Source organism: Hydra vulgaris, chromosome 12 (genome assembly GCF_038396675.1).
Source record: "Hydra vulgaris chromosome 12, alternate assembly HydraT2T_AEP".
Lineage (NCBI taxonomy): Eukaryota > Metazoa > Cnidaria > Hydrozoa > Anthoathecata > Hydridae > Hydra > Hydra vulgaris.
In genome coordinates this window covers 49,890,001-49,908,977 of record NC_088931.1, presented here as the reverse complement: position 1 = coordinate 49,908,977, position 18,977 = coordinate 49,890,001, and the positions used below count along the sequence as shown (strand labels likewise).

General features: G+C 27.1%; 1 protein-coding gene across 3 annotated transcripts in view; it reads left to right on the top strand.

Moving 5' to 3' along the window:
* The window catches only part of LOC101238067 (uncharacterized), a 174,156-nt gene that overhangs the window by 31,665 nt on the left and 123,514 nt on the right, over window positions 1–18,977 (top strand). For 2 of the 3 annotated variants that reach the window (XM_065813576.1, XM_065813577.1), the window contains exon 7: window positions 11,839–11,971. In XM_065813576.1, the coding sequence (XP_065669648.1) occupies window positions 11,839–11,971 (133 nt within the window). Of the gene's footprint in view, window positions 1–1,793; window positions 2,788–11,838; window positions 11,972–18,977 lie in introns of those variants that run through there. The other variant, XM_065813578.1, reaches the window with a different exon arrangement.

The window sequence follows — 18,977 nt, the reverse complement described above, 5'->3', positions numbered from 1 at the left end:
ATATATATATATATATATATATATATATATATAAATATATATATATATATATATATATATATATATATATATATATATATATATATATATATATATATATATATATATATTAGGGTGGGTCGAATTTTTTTATCTTTCCTGTACATGAACAAAAAGTTGTTCATGTACAGGAAAGATAAAAAAATTCGACCCACCCTAATATATATATATATGTATATATATTGTTGTTCATTTCCTTGGTACAATCTAAATACATACCAACTATAAATCATTGACTAAAATGCATTGGCAAATGATTTAGCACCTAACTACAAGTGCTAAAAAAGAAATGGAATAAATTTTATAACGTTATTTACATGTGACGTCACCAACATTAGCAACAAACCATGTGCTGGATTTTTTAGAAACAAGCAAAATATCTAATATATTATTTTGTAATTTTATTTTCTTCTTTGCAATAACAGATCTATAGTAAAATTCAAGTAGGCTAATATAGATGTATACTACAGTAGGCCTATTTATGAGAGGGCTAAACATATTATGGTCTGTATAAATATTGGAATATTTATTGACTAAATTCTTATGAAAAATTGTTTTAACAGCTTTTATTTATTGTAAACATAACTTGTTGTAGTTTTTTTTTATTATTTTAGACAAATTATATTAAATATGGATAGTATGTGTACACGAAGTGCAACTAAACATCCATTGTTTGGACAGTTAGTTGATCTTCCTGAAAATCAAATCCCATCATATGAAGACGTTATTAAGGCATTCTATTATAATCGGAAAACAGTATTAGAAATTAGCTTGCAAGAAAGATATTCAATTTTAGCAGACAGAGTGAAATGTGTTTATTCAAAAGCAAGTATTCCCACAATAGAAATGAATAGCACAATCATTAGGATTAGAAGACTTATGGATAAAGTACATACATTTGAAAAATATTCAGATGCAAAAAGAACATCAGACACGTTCACTGAGAAGTTGAATTCTTTTAAGCAGTTATTTGACATTTGTACCTGCAAATGCTTTGATTCGGGCATTAGAGATAGGAACTTATGCATGTGCCCACTGCCAAATAAAATTCCATTGATAGAGTGGGATTTCTGGGTTGACCAGAAAACTGTTAGAAATATGATAATTGGTGGAGTAGAAAAAGAAACGACAGCAACACTGGAAAAGAGACAAAAATGCAAATTTATGAAATCAGTGTGTGATGAAGCACAGTCAAAAGAGGTTGAATATGAAACTGAGGAAGATATTGATGAGGATGAGCGTAACACATCTGAAAGTAATTATACATCAGAGGAAGAGACAGTATCAGTGCAGAACAGAAACAAGTACAAGGAATTATGTAAAGCAGTTGATCGATGCAAAATTAGCAACAGAAATACATGTCTTATTGTTAATGCTGTTTTAAAAGACCTCAGTATGTTGTCTTCAGCAACAATTCTTGATCCTTCAAAGCTATGTCGACAAAGGAATTTCTGGAGAGATACTCTGGTTGAAGAACATATGCAGAGCAATAAGGAATTGTGCTGTATAGGCTTTGATGGAAAACAAGACGTTACATTAGTTGAGAGTTTTACTTGTAGAAGAAGTAAAAAAGAAGAACACTATAGTATTGTCTCGAATCCAGGAAACATATACATCGATCATGTAGTTCCTGAAAGTAGTACAGCTGCTGATATAACAAAGGAGTTAATGTCAGTTATTATAGAGACAAACTCCGTAGAAAGCATTCAAGGTGTTGTGTTTGATGGCACAAATAATAGTACAGGTAAAAGCAACGGAATCATAAGAAAATTGGAGAAGACCATTAGAGTGGTAGACCATTAGAGTGGTTGGTATGCCTTCTACACTGTAAAAAGCTGCCATTTAGAAGGTTTTTGGCAGGCGTGGATTTTGCTCGAAATACAGGACCTTCCACATCGACAGGTACAATTAGCTCAGCTCTAGAATATGATCCAAATGAATTGCCTGTCATTAATTATTTGCCAATTACTGGTAAGGTGACTGATTATGATGAAGCTGTCAAGAAGGATCTTAGCACAGACCAACTGTACTTTTTGAAAGCATGTCTAGCAGTACAGTGTGGATGTCAGGCTTCTACAGATATTGATTTCCTCGAGAAGAGTTTACCTGGAAATATAAGTCATGCTCAGTGGTTGACGAAAGCCAACAGGATTTTGAGTCTCTTAATGTCTAGAGAGGTGGCATCTGAACCTCTCAGAAGAGTAACGCATTTCATTTTGAACTTTTACGGACCCTCTTGGTTCAAAATCAAATCAAATTCTTCTTGCCAAAATGGTGCTAACAATTTCTTTTACTTAGTTCAGTTGTTTCAGGAACTTGATGCATTGGATCAGGCTGTGGTTCGTCCTGTTTTTGAAAATAACTGCTACTTTGCGCATGCTGAAAACATTCTGTTAGCTGCAGTTAGTGATAGTGATATGGAAATTTGTTGTTTTTCAGTAGAACAAATAATAAGAGCAAGAGAGAAGCAGACTAATAGTAACATACCAGTTCGCGTCTTTGATAAGGATACAACATTAAATCTGGCTGCGACATCGTTCATTAACATGATTGACTGGGACCAGAGTAATGTTACATCTCCTCTGATGCTATCACACCTTTCAAATGATCAACTTACTTACACACATCCAATATTACTGCCTGATGTTCCATGTCATTCACAGGCAGTAGAGAGAACAATTAAAGACGTTAGCGCTGCGAGCTGTAAAGTTTATGGGAGAAAGTCCCGTCATGGCATGGTGTCACAGAGTAAGTAAAAATTTCAAAAATAATATTCATTTTGAAAAAATTTTAACTTTTTAAAAAAATTTTAAACAAAATTATCTTAAAAAATGCATTTTTTCATTTTTTGTTAAAAATAGTAATTTTTAATGTAGTAAAACCATAAATAACAATTTTTTTTTAAATAAATATTATTTTTGAAATTTTTATATAATTTCGCTTCATTTGAGTACCAGGTTGAAATATTTTTGAAAAACTTTTTTTATGAAAATATTAGGGACCCATTAAATATTAGAGGCTCTTGGGTAGAGATGTGACGCGTTTTTTTGGGTTTTTTTTGGAAAAAAAACGCAGGGGTCCGTTTTTTTGGTTTTTTTGGAAAATATTTAAAAATTCATCATTTAATGCTACTAAATTTAACTTTAATGGCAATATTATTAAACACATTTTAATTTCAGATTTATATAGGAAAACAAAGGTTGAATTTGACTAAAATTCTTTTTCTTTTGGTATGTTTAAAGATTTTATTGTTAATGCTTAGGTTAACACGGTTATAGCAGTCCTGTATAAAAAATTATTAGTTAACTTTATCTTCCTCTATTTAATTTATATTGACTTTATTGTTATATATTGACACAATAAACACCTTTTATCTAAATTTATTATACTTAAATACATTTACTTAATTTTATTTAATATTTGATATATATATATATATATATATTATTATTATTATTATTATTATTATTATTATTAATTTACTGTACTTATAAGGTTTTGAGTTGCAAATAAAAAGTTATAAGCAGTTTTAAAAGCTCTTTTTAATAATCAATTATGTTCTCTATTTAATTATATTTAAATTTTAGATATTTTGCATAACATAGTAAATTTTAGTTTTAAAAATGAGTAAAGCAGGCCATACAAGAGGGAGAAATAAAACCATAGTTGCCAATTTATTTATATCCATGAAACAAATTAGCAAAATGGAAAGAGTTAAATGTTCCTTTTGCTTTAACATTATGTCTAAAAACAGAACTCAAATGACTAAGCATATTGAAAAATGTTGAAAATGTCCTAAAGAAATAAAAAGTCTATATGCAAATAAATTAGTTTATAGTCAAAAACAGCAAGTCTCTTCTGGAGATGCTGAACCAAAAGCAAAAAATCCACGATCTGATTCTTTTGGAACATTCTCTTCTAAATCAATTTCAAGAAGAAAAACAACAAGTTCCGTGTTTGACAGCATGACAAAAACTGAAAAGGTGTGTATTGTATTTTTAAATTTTAAGATTTATTTGAAGAATTGACTGATATGGTAACTAGCTTATTAAAAGTTCATGAGGCATAGATTTAAGATTTGTTTCATGATTGGCTGATGTACCAATATGACATTATCTTTTACAGGAACTGATTGATACACACCTAGCCAGAGTAATATATTCTAGTGGATCGTCACTCCACATAAAATAGAAAATGATTTACTTAACAGACTGGTAGACTTTTAAGATATGCATATTATTTTATAAATAATTTTGATATTAAATTTATAACAAACAACACTGAAAACCATTTCAGTAAGCAGAAATAATATATCAGTAAATAGGTTTATAATACTTATATAGTACAGTATATAATATATCCTAAACTGTATTGTTGGAACATTAAGCCATTCTGGTGAAGATATGGCAAACGAAATAAAGAAAGTTTTAGAAGAAATTAATCCTAATAAAGTTTTGGGCATTGTGACTGACAATGCTGCAAATATGAAAAATGCATAAACTCGTCTAAAAGATTGTTATCCCCATCTTCATTGCTATGGATGCATTTCACATGGTTTAAATTTACTGTTCACAGATTTTTTTAAATTGACAACATTAAGTGTTTTGATGTCACAAGTAACTGATATTGTTAAAGAGATAAAAAATTCTCATTTATCTGTTGCAGCATTTAGAGATATACAAAAAAAATCAGCTGGTGTAGTAACATGCATTTCCTGGAAACTACCTGTGCGAACTAGGTAATACAACTAAAAGTATAAATATAATGTATATTACAAAAAAAATTGAACTATGTAACTAATTTTATTATACAATCATAAAAATAGATTTCATAAATTACTTTACTCTAAAAACTTAACAGTTAGCCTATTCTCAAAAAAGAAAGAAGAAGAAACCAAAAAAATCTTCAAGAAAAGAAAAGATTTTTGTGTAACAGAAATTCACTTGGCTGCCAATATACTAGATCCCAAATTTCAAGGCAGAGTCTTGACTGGAGAACAAAAGGTATTTACATAATTCATATATGATTCTTAAAACCAAGTTTTACTTTTAATGCCCAAAGCTAAAATGGCTTGGGCATTAAAAGTAAAATTTTGGAAAAAATTTGAATAATATTAAATACTATTTTCAAATTTGAAAATACTATTTAAATTAATAAACTAATTGTAAAATTATTGAAAGAAAAATCTTTTTATAGATTGATACATGTGAGGCAATACACAACATTGCTGCAAGTATGCCTGAAGTAAACAAAGAAATTATGATGTTTGACTTGGCTAATTACCAATCAAATGGTGGTATTTTTTCAAAACCTTTTATTTGGATTGCAGGTAGAATAACTCAACCCATAAATTGGTGGAAAGAGTTGTGTTCCTTTACTGAACTATTAAAAGTTTGTCTAGAATTCTTCAGCTATTAGCTTCAAGTGCAGTATGTGAGAGAAGTTTTAGCACTTATTCTAACATTCATAGTGCAAAAAGAAATCACTTAACGACTGAAAGGGCTGGAAAACTAGTTTTCATTTCACAAAATTTAAAAAACTTGAAAATGTTGAAAACACCAGTTATGAAAATGGTACAAGCATAACTACTCCTCAAATTAATAATGCAAGTGTGAATAAAGCTCCTAGCACTTCAATGCCTTGGTCAGAGTCTGAAGCAGTTAATATAGAAAGTGACAGTGACTTTGTTTATGAATCATTAGATGAAGGTAGTCTAGGGCAGGAAGACTCGAACTCAGAAAGCACACCTAATTAGAATATCTTATAGTTTAAATACATGTTAAAATTACTAAATTATTGAATTTTTTTGCTTAAATATTTATCCTTTTTTTAATTGAGTATATACTACACTACACAGTGCTACACTACTTAGCACTAAATTAATAACGAATTAAAACTAATAAAACATTATTATTCAAAAATATTAGAATATGTAATTTAAATAAAGTTTTTTTTATAAGGGGTTACTGGCAATATAATTCAAAATATGTAACAAACAATGTAAAGCTAAATTATTACATAATAAATATTAGGGTTGTCTATTTCTTTAAAGATTTGAAGTTTGATATAAAATAAGCATCATATTGTATATTAGTATATTTAAATTATGAAAAATGGTTATTTTGTCATGGACAAGTATAGTTTCTGTATATAATGAGTGTAATATTTAGGATGTACAGCAATATTTAAGAAGTAAAACATGACAAATAAACATTCTCATACAATATACCTAGATTTATAACTAACTTAATACTAAACCGCCTAATAAATACACTTGATAAATAGCTCTTTAAATTTTTTATTAAAACATTAACTTTAAATTGGTGTTGATACATTATATTTGTGATTATAATGATCATATACTATAAATAGACAGAATAAAACAAAAACTCTTCCAAATTATTTACCAAGAAAAATAAAAAACTTGTTTAAAAAGTCAAAAAAACTAAAAAAACACCAAAAAACCCAAAAAAACACGTTTTTTTGACCCAAAAAAACACAAGAGGAAAAAAACGCGTTTTTTTTGCAACTCTACTCTTGGGGGACCCCTTAAAATATTTTTTATTCAAAAAAATTTTTAACCCAGTGTTTTTGTATGAGATAGAACACATTTAGGGGGTGAGAGCAGATTATTTTCAAAAATGTTATTTTTTGGGACACCCTATATATAGAAATATATATATTGTAGAATTATATATATATATATATATATATATATATATATATATATATATATATAATTCTACAAAGAGAGTGCTCAATGTTCTTAAAGAACAGAGCAATAATAAATTAGTAGAAACACTTATCTAATTTTTAGTTATCTTTCACAAGTTGTTTCGCCATAAATAGGTTCATCAGGAAACATCCAGATGAGCCTAATGATGGCGAAACAACTTGTAGAAGACAACTAAAAATTAAATAAGTGTTTTTACTAATTTAATATATATAAATATATATTTTGAAAAAATTTTAACTTATTTATCATAATTATCATAAAAAACACATAAAAAATGCATTTTTTTTCATTTTTTGTTAAAAAACAATTTTTTATGTAATAAAACAAAAAATAACAATTTTTTTTTAAATAAATATTATTTTTGAAATTTTTATTTAATTTCGCTTCATTTGAATACCAGGTTGACATATTTTTAAAAAACTTTTTTTTTTAAATATTAGGGACCCATTAAATATTTGAGGGTCTTGAGGGACCCCTTAAAATATATTTTATTTAAAAAAATTTTAAACCTAGTGTTTTTGTATTAAATAAAACATATTTAGGGGGTAAGAGTAGATTATTTTCAAAAATGTTGTTTTTTGGGACACCCTAATATATATATATATATATATATATATATATATATATATATATATATATATATATATATATATATATATATATATATATATATATATATATATAAAACTGTTTTTATATGTAAAGATTGCAAGTTATTTGGCTAATATAATAGAACACAATATAGCTGTTAGTTAAGTAGACCAATTTTCTTTGTCTTTGTGATTTCAGTTAGAAGAGATTCAATTGAAAGACTTATTCAGTTTATAGAACTACCTCTTGTAAATGAATTACCTTTCTTAAGTCTTCTTTACCTTGGTATCTCAATAGAACTTTGTTATGATAAGTTAAACAAGGAAATTTCTGGGCTGCAGAAAAAAAAAAGTTCTTTAGACATGATTGTTTCTTTAAGTTATATTAAAATTTTTAAACTTCAAAATAAAAATATAAAAAAGACTATTAAACTATTTTGCAGGAACTGGAAAATGATACCCCCTGACTTTGCTTTAAAATTGCTTTATAAGTTGCAAAAAAGAATTATTACAACAAGCTTGCGATAAATATATTGAACAAAGATGCAACAAAAGTTGTTTAAAAATTCAAATGTCTAAATCTAAAGAATTTTTACAATGTGTATAGTTTAGAACGTATCAAATTTCTCTCAGCAAATTCAGGCAGTATCACAGTTTAACTTAAAATGATTTTGCTTAAAAATTTCTTTGATTTAAAAGTCTTTGCAAAGAAATGGACACACAAGAGTTACACAGCAACAATGTCCAAAAATATCTGCCAACTAAAGATATCTGACATTTACCCAAATATCTTAAAATTATATAAAATATATATAATATTGCCTAATTCTAGTGAATATTTAATTTTTTTGAAGATGAACAATAGAGAAATATAATAGTAATGCTACCTGGAAGGTCTTTGATGAAAAAGATGAGTAATAGAGGACATAGTACCCAGTCTTGTGATACACCTGACTAAATATATTTCTACACTGAGGTGTGTTTATAAATGGCTACTCTTTGTTAGTGTCCAATTAGCTTGCTTCTATCGAGAGTATTATTCTGCCTCTGATGCCATATGCTTGTAACTTGTGAAGTAGATGTTTTTTCAATACCTTGTCATAGGATTTGGCAAAATTAGTGTTGATTTAGCATTTAAAAGTGAGTGCAACTGGTAAAATGAAAGCTACAGAACATTTGATTATGACCTGAGGATAGATGCCATTTGCTCTCGTTGACTTGTTTTCTGTAAGATGGTGTAGCCCTAATGGACCAGAGGCTGCTCACCTAGGAGACCTGCTGCGGTTATGAGTACAAATGGATAGAAAAATCAGTTTTTCCCTTGGGTTTTTAAAGAAGTGTTGTGCTTCAGATGTATCTATGGCTCAAAAAAAAAAAAACAAGCAGTGTCTCAGTTATCTAAAAGTAGTTGCTGGGGCTATAAAAAGAAGCTTTACATAGTTGCTGGGTCACCAAAAATTTTAAAATAAGTTAAGTTTTTATTTAATAAAAACTTAACTTATTTAAAAATTTTATAAACAAACTAATTTAAAATTACAAAAAAAAAAACTTGTGTTGAATTTATGTGCAGACAACATCATGAAAGAAATCGACTTTAAAAAGATTGTTGGTACAATTTTTATTAGCATGAAAAAAGCATTTGACATTAGACATTCAGAATTAAACATTTAATTTTACTTCTTTTTAAAAAAAAGCTAAGAAAAAAAGTAATAAAAGTATATGGTTTAGTGATTATCTGTATTTAGTGAAAATTGGAATGTATGCTGTTTGGGACTCCAGACTCCACCTCCAGGCTCCATCCCTTAAAAATAAAACAAATTTTATTAATCTCAAAAATAAAAAAAAAGTTTTGTTTTATAAAGGTACTGTCATTGATTTTAGGCAAAAAATTGTTTTTAAGAAATCGTAGTTGACCATCATCTAAAATTTTAAAATGTTTTTATTGTAATTATTAATAAGCTACTTCAAGTTTGACATTATCTAAAAAGATAGAGCCAGAATTCTTAGAACAACATTCCATCCTTTATTCTAAAATTTCTTGCTAATTATATTTCTTCAATACTTTCTAAATTATTTCATCTCTCATTTGCTATTGGTATATTCCCTAATATTTAAAAAACTGAATCTGTTAAACCAATCCATAAAATGAACTGGAAATTTGACTGCAATAACTATAGACCAATATCATTATTTTCATAATATCATTATTATCAAATATAAGTAAAACTTTTGAAAATTAATATATTCTTGTATCTACCACTTTCTTAATGATTCTAAGTGTCTCTATGGCAGCCAGTTTGGATTTTAAAACATTCTACTTCCCATGCACTTATTAGCATTACTGAAATGATTTGTGGTTCGATTGATAATGGTTCTTTTGCTTGTGGCATCTTTATCGATCTCCAAAAAGCATTTGATACAGTTGATCACAAGATTTTAATTGAAAAAATTGTCTATGATCACTATGGTATACATGGTATTGCTAATGATTGGTCTTCATTATATATTAAAAGTTATTAAATATGGTGTCCCAAAGGTTCTATTCTAGGGCTTTTACTGTTTTTAATATATATTAACAATCTGCCTCATTCTAAAAATAGTTTGATTGTTCATCATTTTGCTGAGGACACTAATCTTCTATGCATAAATAAATCACTCAAGCAGCTTTATAAAAAAGTTAATTCAGATCTCCATTATTTGTGTCATTGGTTAAATAGTAACTGTAAATTTTTCTAAATATCAATAAAACTGAATTTATTATTTTTTACCCTTCAAAAAAAAAAAGATCAATAATGATAATGTGAAAATTAAAAACAGTAAAAGACTTTTTTTATCTAAATATATAAAATATCTCAGGGATATTTCTTGACAAAAACCTATCATGGTGCACGCCAATAGTATGTTTTCATTAATGCGACTCAATGTTATAAGATATTCTTCTCAGATATTCTAATATCAATTTACTATTCCTTGTTCTATTTCCATCTAAGTTATTGTTGCACTGTTTGGGGTCAAAAAGGTAGTTTTCTATTAAATTGTATAAACAGTTTACAATGCACTTCCATAAGAATTATGACATCTTCTCCTTTACAATCTAGTATCTAAAATAGGTTTTCTGAATTAAAAATTCTAAAATTTCAAGATCTATTCAAGCTTTATAATTGTCTCGTTGTGTTTGACTATTTTTAAAATTAACTACCAAATTTGTTTAATAGTTTTTTTATTACACATAAATATTACATTTGAAATACTGAACACTTCCTTTTTCAACACTATCAAATATGGAAAGCTCTCTGTTAAATGTCAATGTGTTTCTCACTGGAACCAAATAATACCATTAATAAAATTTTTTTTTTAATTAAATACCTTTTTATTACTAACATTCTACTTCTCACTCCAAACTAAATTAAGAAATTTTTATTTGAGTATCTAATGAAAATTAGTTTTATCTTTTATTATTGCTTTTTTTTATATTACTGTATTTATAAAACTATTTTATAAAATTATCACTTTTATTTTATACTATCCTTTTTTTTTAACTTTTTACTATTATTATTATCATTAATTTTTCTTTGTTTTGATAATATTATTTATAATGATAGTGATGTGATTCCATTGTAGTAATAGTTTTATGGTTATGGTCATAATTTTTGCAATTGTTATGTTTATTTTTTATTTTATGTCATAGTTATAAAATTTGCTATAATTATTTTTACTATAGTTTTTATCATTAGTTGTAATTTTTATTAAAGTTATCATACTATTGTTATTATTTGTAATGTTTTTTTTTCATATTGTTATTATTATTATTAATAGTATTTTTAATATTCTTGTTATTGCTATTAATAATATTATAATTATTAATATTATCTTTATTTATTAGTGCTTTATTTTCTTTTCTTTCCTTTTTTTTTCCCTCTTGTTTTTATGTTAGTTTTCTTTGTTTATTGTTTTTTTTCCTCTTCTTTTAAATTCTTTCTATGTTTCATTGACTAGTTTTTAACAATACGAGTGACACCTTACCTTATTTATGTTAGTTTATAATATACTATTGCAAATTTTTCATATTTTATGGTTAAGTAAATAGACAACAGCAAAGAAATTACTGAATTCAGATATTATTTTTATAAAAGATTGATTTGCAATACAATTTAGATTCTACACATACAGTTTAAATGTTTTTTTTTAAAAAAAGACAGTTCTAAAAGCTTACAATAGTCATCATGCTAAGAATGTAATTAGAAAGGGTACCAGTATAAGTTCAATATACATTATTATCAAGTTAATCAAAGTTATGTCTAAAAGTGAAATCACTGTTCTTGGATTTCTTTTTTCTTTCATATATAATAACAATCTCTATAACATACCTAGATTAAAGAAATCATGTTTACAAATATTTTTGAACATAAACATTATTAGTAATTTTATATTAACTGAAACTCCTAATAAAATGTCTTTATTTTGTTATTCCAGGTATTTACAGTATCTCAAAGAATCTTTCTTCGCCCGTTTCGAACATCAGAAATTAACCTAAAATGTTTGGTATGGTTTTTAAATATGACACAAGACATATCCATTACTTTACTTGGTGATGATTATTTGTCAGGTTAATCTAATTTTGACTTAATTATTGTAAACAATTATCAAATTTATAAAATATGTGATGTCAGTACATTTGTGTTTACAGTTTATTATCTTATAAAGTTGTATGAAGTTGCTTTACCTTATTTTTAACAGCATTTAACCTTACCCCCCCTCCGTCACACAAAAAAAAGTTATGGAGCCACTACACCTGAGGAGGCTTTTTATTTATTATTATTACTTTTTTATGTTTAAAATATAATTATGCACCTCTCACAACCTCAGAATTAAACAAAAATTTGAGCAGTGCTACAGGGGATGACCTCAACATCACTGCAACTTTTTTGAATCTTTAATTAGCGCAAATAAAGCAAGGTTTTTGAATCTTTAATTAACAACCACTTAATCTCTCATCTTGAATCTAATAACTTACTTTCTGATCATCAATATGGATTTCAATCTTTTCGTTCTACAGCTGATTTGCTTACAGTAATAACCGATAGGTTTTATCTTGCATTAGGTAAAGGTGGAGAGGTTAAGGTCATTGCTCTTGACATTTCTAAAGCTTTTGATTGGCATGCTGGTCTTCTCCATAAGCTTTCTTCTTATAGTGTATCTGGTAACATCTTTAAGATTATTGAATCCTTTCATTCCAACAGTAGTATAAAAGTTGTCCTCGATGGACAGCACTCTTCTTCATATTCTGTAACTTCAGGGGTTCCTCAAGGTTCTATCCTTGGCCTTATACTCTTTTTAATTTACATTATTGATCTTCGGGATATTCTTACATCTAAGGTGGCATTGTTCGCTGATGATACTACCATTTATTCTTGTCATGATAAGAAACCAACACTCTCTGATTGCTTGGAGGAGGCATTTGAGCTTGAAAAGGATCTCTTCTGCTATAGCATGGGGCTCACAGTGGCTGGTGAACTTTAACTCATTATTTTTTATATAATCATTATTGCAATAATTTAGATCTTCCAATATTTATGAATGGCAATGTGCTCAATGAGTCATCTACCCTTTATCTTCTAAGATTAACTCTTACTTCCGATCTTTCTTGGAAACCGTATATCAAATCAGTTGCAAAATTAGTATATGCTAAGGTAATCTCTTTATCAAACTCAACACTTTCTTACTTCGGATTCTATTTTCTATCTCTATAAATCTCCAATCTGTCCTTGTATAGAATACTGTTGCCATATCTCTGGCGTATCTTCTAACAATGCCCTTTCTCTTTTAGACAAGGTGCAAAAACGCATTGTAAATATAGTTGGAGCTGCTCTTGCAGCCAACCTCCAACCATTATCACATATTCGTAATGTTGCTTCTTTTTCTCTTTTCGACAAATACTCTAATGGGCACTGCTCTAAAGAGCTTGCACCTCTTGTGCCATCTACTAAAATTTATTATTGTGTTACTCGTCATTCAATTAAGTCTCATCCTTTTTATGTGACTGTTCCTAAATGCTCAAAAAACTCTTATTTGTCTATTTTTTTTTGTCGAACATCAGTTCTTTGGAATTTGCTTCCTTTATCTTGCTTTCCTGATTCATATAATTTGCAATCCTTTAAGACGTCTGTCAATCGTTATCTTGTTCTACAATCTTCATCTTTTCTCTTCCAGTAACTTTCAACTCTAATAGTGGTTGTTTGCAGCCTTGTTGGAAACAATGATGTTAAACAAAAAAAAAAGTAGTGTATGTGTGAATATTTTTTTTTGTTTATTTTATCGATACAAACATAAATAGCAAAATGAAAAAAAACAAACTTAAAATCTATATCCGTTAAACTTTAATGTTAGAAAAACTAGCACACAACTATGAAAAACTCTTGATTAAACTTTTGTGCATAGCATTGTGTATATACATATATATATATATATATATATATATATATATATATATATATATATATATAATATATATATATATATACATAATAATATATATATATATATATATATATATATATATATATAAATAATAATATATATATATATATATATAAAAAATATATATAAACTGAAACTGAATCAAACCATATTAGGGAACAAGTATACTGATAATAAAAGTATTTTTTTTTTTTTAATTTATAAAAGTGAAGTTTTTGTTTGGAATAAGGAACACGTTTTTAATTTCAAATGTACATATCGAATCCCTAAAAATACCATTCAATTTAAAAAAATAAACAATTTATATTTAAGTAAGTTAAGTAAAATTTATACTTAAGTTAAGTAAAAAAATTTTTTTACTTCAATGTAAGTGTATATCATTGTGTTGTTACAATGTGGGCATTATCTATCTATTAGATCTATTATTTTATCTTTTATTAGATATCTATTATTTTTTGTAATCAGTTAAAAAAACTCAGCTATTAATATCAGGTGAGTTGCAGTCTCATTAATCCACATTAATCAAATTAAAAACTTGTAGTGCTTTTTTATTATTTAATAATGCAGATTTTTATCTCTTGTGCAGGCGTGATTTTAAATAGCAACAATTACAGTGCTGAAACATTGTTTAGTAACCCCTTAAATTTGTTCCCTAAAAATTATTATTTGTAACCCCTCAATTATTATAACCATGCTGTTTTTTCCACTAAAAGTATTGCAGTTTTTATTCATTTAGAGATGGCAACCCTAGCTGTACTGTATAGGTTTGATAATTTAAAAAAATTAATGTAAAGAAGTTGTAGTACCTAAAAAATATTGGTTTAAAACATCAAGCTACAGAAATTAAAACTAATAAAAGTTATTCGCAGTCCTTGCACACAAATTCAATTGTCTTAGTGATAACTGATAATACAAGGAATCCACAACTAGTTTAAACACTTTTCATATGCAACTCATTTGCTGCTTGTAGCTTTGTTCCAAAGGCTTCTGCTGTAATAACACAAATGATTGATATGATTGGGATTACAGATCCCGACAGGAAAACACTGAATGTTTTGAATAGTAGACATCTTATTGTTTCTTTACATTTCTTAGACCATTTCCAATTTGTTTAGTTTTAATAGCTTTTTGTTTCTTCTTTTTGTTTTAAACTTTTTGTTTTAAACTGCTGCGTCTAGTTTTTTTTCTTTCTAGAATAACTTTATTGGCTGCTTTTTCATCTAGTTTTTTTTTATATTACAGATAATTCAGTTGTTCTTTTAGTTATTGTTTTCTTTACTACTGGTTTTTAGTTTTCTTTTTAGTTATTGTTTTCTTATTATTGAGTTCTTTGACCACACTGTTTACTACAGTTCTTTAACCACACTGAGCACTTATTTAATAATATCAAAAAATGCTTGTTTAACAGCATTATTGATACAATCTAGTGTTTTGAGCAATGTTTCTTTTGTTGAAAGTTTATTTGTAGAGTTTTTTTAAATTAATCCAATAGTATTATCCAGTGAAACTTGTGAATCAGCTGACTTTACAGAAAAATTATTTTAAGTTTTTTCATTTGTTACATTTAAAAAAATAGCTCCTATTGCAATTCTTTGCACACCAATTAAATTGTTTCATATTTTAAAACTTAAATATATTTCAAATAAATTAAAAATGGAAAAACAAAGATTTTATTCAAATTCTATAGGTATTTGTACCTTAGAATGTTTGCTTACCTTAAAATGCTGGTAATTGAGTTTTAGTCTCTTATATTTTTAAATCAATTGGAATAAGGTTTATATTATATAAGGAGGTAACCATGGCATAAAAGAATATAATTTAAAACAGTAAGTCCATTAAATGTCAAGTATACTCTGACAACTGATGATATTCTGTATTTTTTCTAAAAATAAGAACACATATTTTCACTTAAAAAATAAAATTCAGATTAAAACAAAGAATGAAGTTATAAAGACTATATTAGAAAATGATCAGTAGTACAAGGACTACAGTTACAGCTTGAATTTAAGATTTAAATCCTATTGCTGTTCTAGTTATGATCAAAAACGCTAAACATTTTAAAACCTCTAAAATACTTTCTTTATTGTCAATTTTAATTTTAGGAATTATTTATCAAATAACAAATAAGTTTTAAATTAACAAATAAAACACAAATTTAATCAGAAAAAGAAATAGAATGTTCATAAAAATGTCAATAGTTGATAATGATGATTGGTTCAGAAGCTTCTATCATTTTATGTTTAGAACTGTTAACTTTGCAGGATTGCTTGCTACAAACTGATTTTAATACATTGTTGCAAATAGGGCACTGCTTGTAGCCAAATATACAGCACCTTCCTTTACATTCACATTGATCTTTCATTTGATAAGTTGTTCTTTTATTATTGTACAATTTTTTTATTCACTTGCTTTTTCTTTTTCTTTTTATTTTTCTTCTTTTTCAGTTACCACTTCTAAGAACTTTTCCCTCTCCATTGATCCATGTTGTTGAGTTACTTTTATGGTTTTTTTAGAGGTGTCTTTTAGGGTAACCTTTAAATATGGTAGCAAATCCACTACATTCTTCAATAGGTAATGGAAGTTCAGTAAGATCATGGATAACTCTATATGCACTTTCAAGTTTTTTTCTATAATCATTGCAAGAACCTGTTCTAACATTGTGAGGGAATGAAACAATTTAGATTTTTTGTACAGAGCATTGTTTTGGGATCTGAGAAGACTGAATAGTTGTTATACATCTTGCTGCTTGTTCAAATTTATCATTTTGAATCCAGTTAACATTTAGACCTCTTTCTCCAATATCAAAAATTAGCAAAAGTTGTTGCAATATAAACTAATTTTGCTGCTTTGATTAAAGATTCTTTTGTTGTTCATGATGACTATATCTCTCCTAATATTTCCATAAACCCAGAAAACAGTTCAGATTTATGTTGGCAATAATGGTGGTGTAAACTATGATTTACTTGATCCAACATTTGTGCTACACCTGTTGTGTCTGGCAGACCAACAACAAGACGAGTTTGTTTTTCACAACAATAATGAAAGACACTAAAAAGAATTTCTAGAAATCGAGTAGAGAATTGTAATTTTGTACTCCATGTTCTGTAGTTGATATAAGCAAATTTGGAATCTTTTCCACAGTGAATTTTGGTGCCATTTTGCTGGGTATTACTTTTTCTGATAATATTACACAGCAAACTGTGGACAGTTCTTTTTTTGTAGTACCTTGTTGACATCTGTTTTTATTTTTTGCATACAATACTACTGTATTCTCCTCATCCTTTGTCAAAATTGAAAGATGGTTTTTATTTTCACCAATTTTAGCATTATCTAAAATGTGATTTATAGTTCTAGGATCAACATTATAACCCCCTTGTTTAACAGATTTTTAGCCTTGACAGTTGTTTTTTTTTTACAATAATCTATAGCATTTGCTAAAATGTTTTTGTTTAATCTATTTTGTCTCTGTAAGAAGCTGCTATATATTTTGTTTTAGGTCCTAACCGAAGATAAACTTTGGACTCATTTTAATATACTTTAACTGTGAAAACAAAATTAAAAAGTAATATGAATAATTTAGAATATAACTTTTTAGTTCTTTAAAAAATCTTACCTGCATTTTAAGGTACAAATAACCTACATTATAAAGTATAAAATCTGAAAATCTTTATAAGATACCTTGATACCAAAGGAATTTTTTTGTTCAGGTAGTATTCTCAGATGAGTCAATAATTGCTGTGTTGGATAATAGAGTCCAGACAGTCAGAAAAAGATCTGGAGAGGAGTTTAAGCCTGAGTGTCTTAAGAAAACAATGAAGTTCTCCTCTAAGATCATGCATGGTATGGGGAGCAATATCTATCTATAGAACAAGCTGTCTATATAATGTGGAAGGAATGATGAACCAGAGAAAGTATAAAGAGGTGTTGGAGAAATGTTTGGTTCCCCAAGTCAGAGACTGCTTTACTGATAAGCTTTACTGATAATTTATATTTCAACAGGATTGTGCTCCTTGCCATATGGGCAAGTTGTCAATGACAACTGCCATATGGGTAAGTTGTCTTATAGATAGGTTAATTCATGTTTGGTTCCACAGCAAAACAATCATCAAGTTACGCTGTGATTTAATATAGGCATGCCCAAGAGAGTGAAAGTATATATATATATGTATATATTATATATATATATATATATATATATATATATATATATATATATATATATATATATATATATATATATATGTATATATATATATATATATATATATATATATATATATATATATATATATTTAAACAATTTTAAAACGTGTTCTACAAAATATAGTGCTCAATGTTCTTAAAAGAACAGAGCAATTATAATCTTGCTCTTATTAAATTTATATATATATATATATATATATATATATATATATATATATATATATATATATATATATATATATATATATATATATATATATATATATATATATATATATATATATAGTTTGTTGCATTTGGGAAGCAGGGAAGGAAAAAAATGATTCTTACGCCAACACATACGTCACTTTTAATTACTTTTGACTTTAGTCCAAAATTTGCTTGTTGGACGAAAGTCAATACCATTAATTTAATTACAAATTAATCCTTTTTTAAAAAAACCACAAAAACGCAAATTTAATTGACCATCATGTTTTTAAAAACATTCTGAATGTTTTTAATAATATAAACAATGTTTTTATTTTTATTTTTTTTCATAAAATGTTTTTATATTTAATTTTTTTTATAAAATTTTTTTATTTTTATTTTTTTTACTGTAAATCATGCGCGGCGTGTTGCTATATCAACTATCTTATAGCCTGACTCGCAAGGGAAAGCTGCTACATCAACTGACAAGTAGCCTCACTCGCAAGGGAAAGCTGCTATATCGACTGACAAATAGCCTGATTCGCAACGGAGTGCTGCTACATCTACTATCTTTTAGCCTGACTCGCAAGGGAGTGCTGCTACATCGACTGAGGGTTTGGTTGGGGCAGGCAGTCTATCAATTGATAAAAAAAAAATTCCGGTCTTGTATTTTAATTTTTACTTTTTGTCAACAAAATATGGAAAAAACTTTCGGACAACATATAAAAGTTCTATAATATATATAT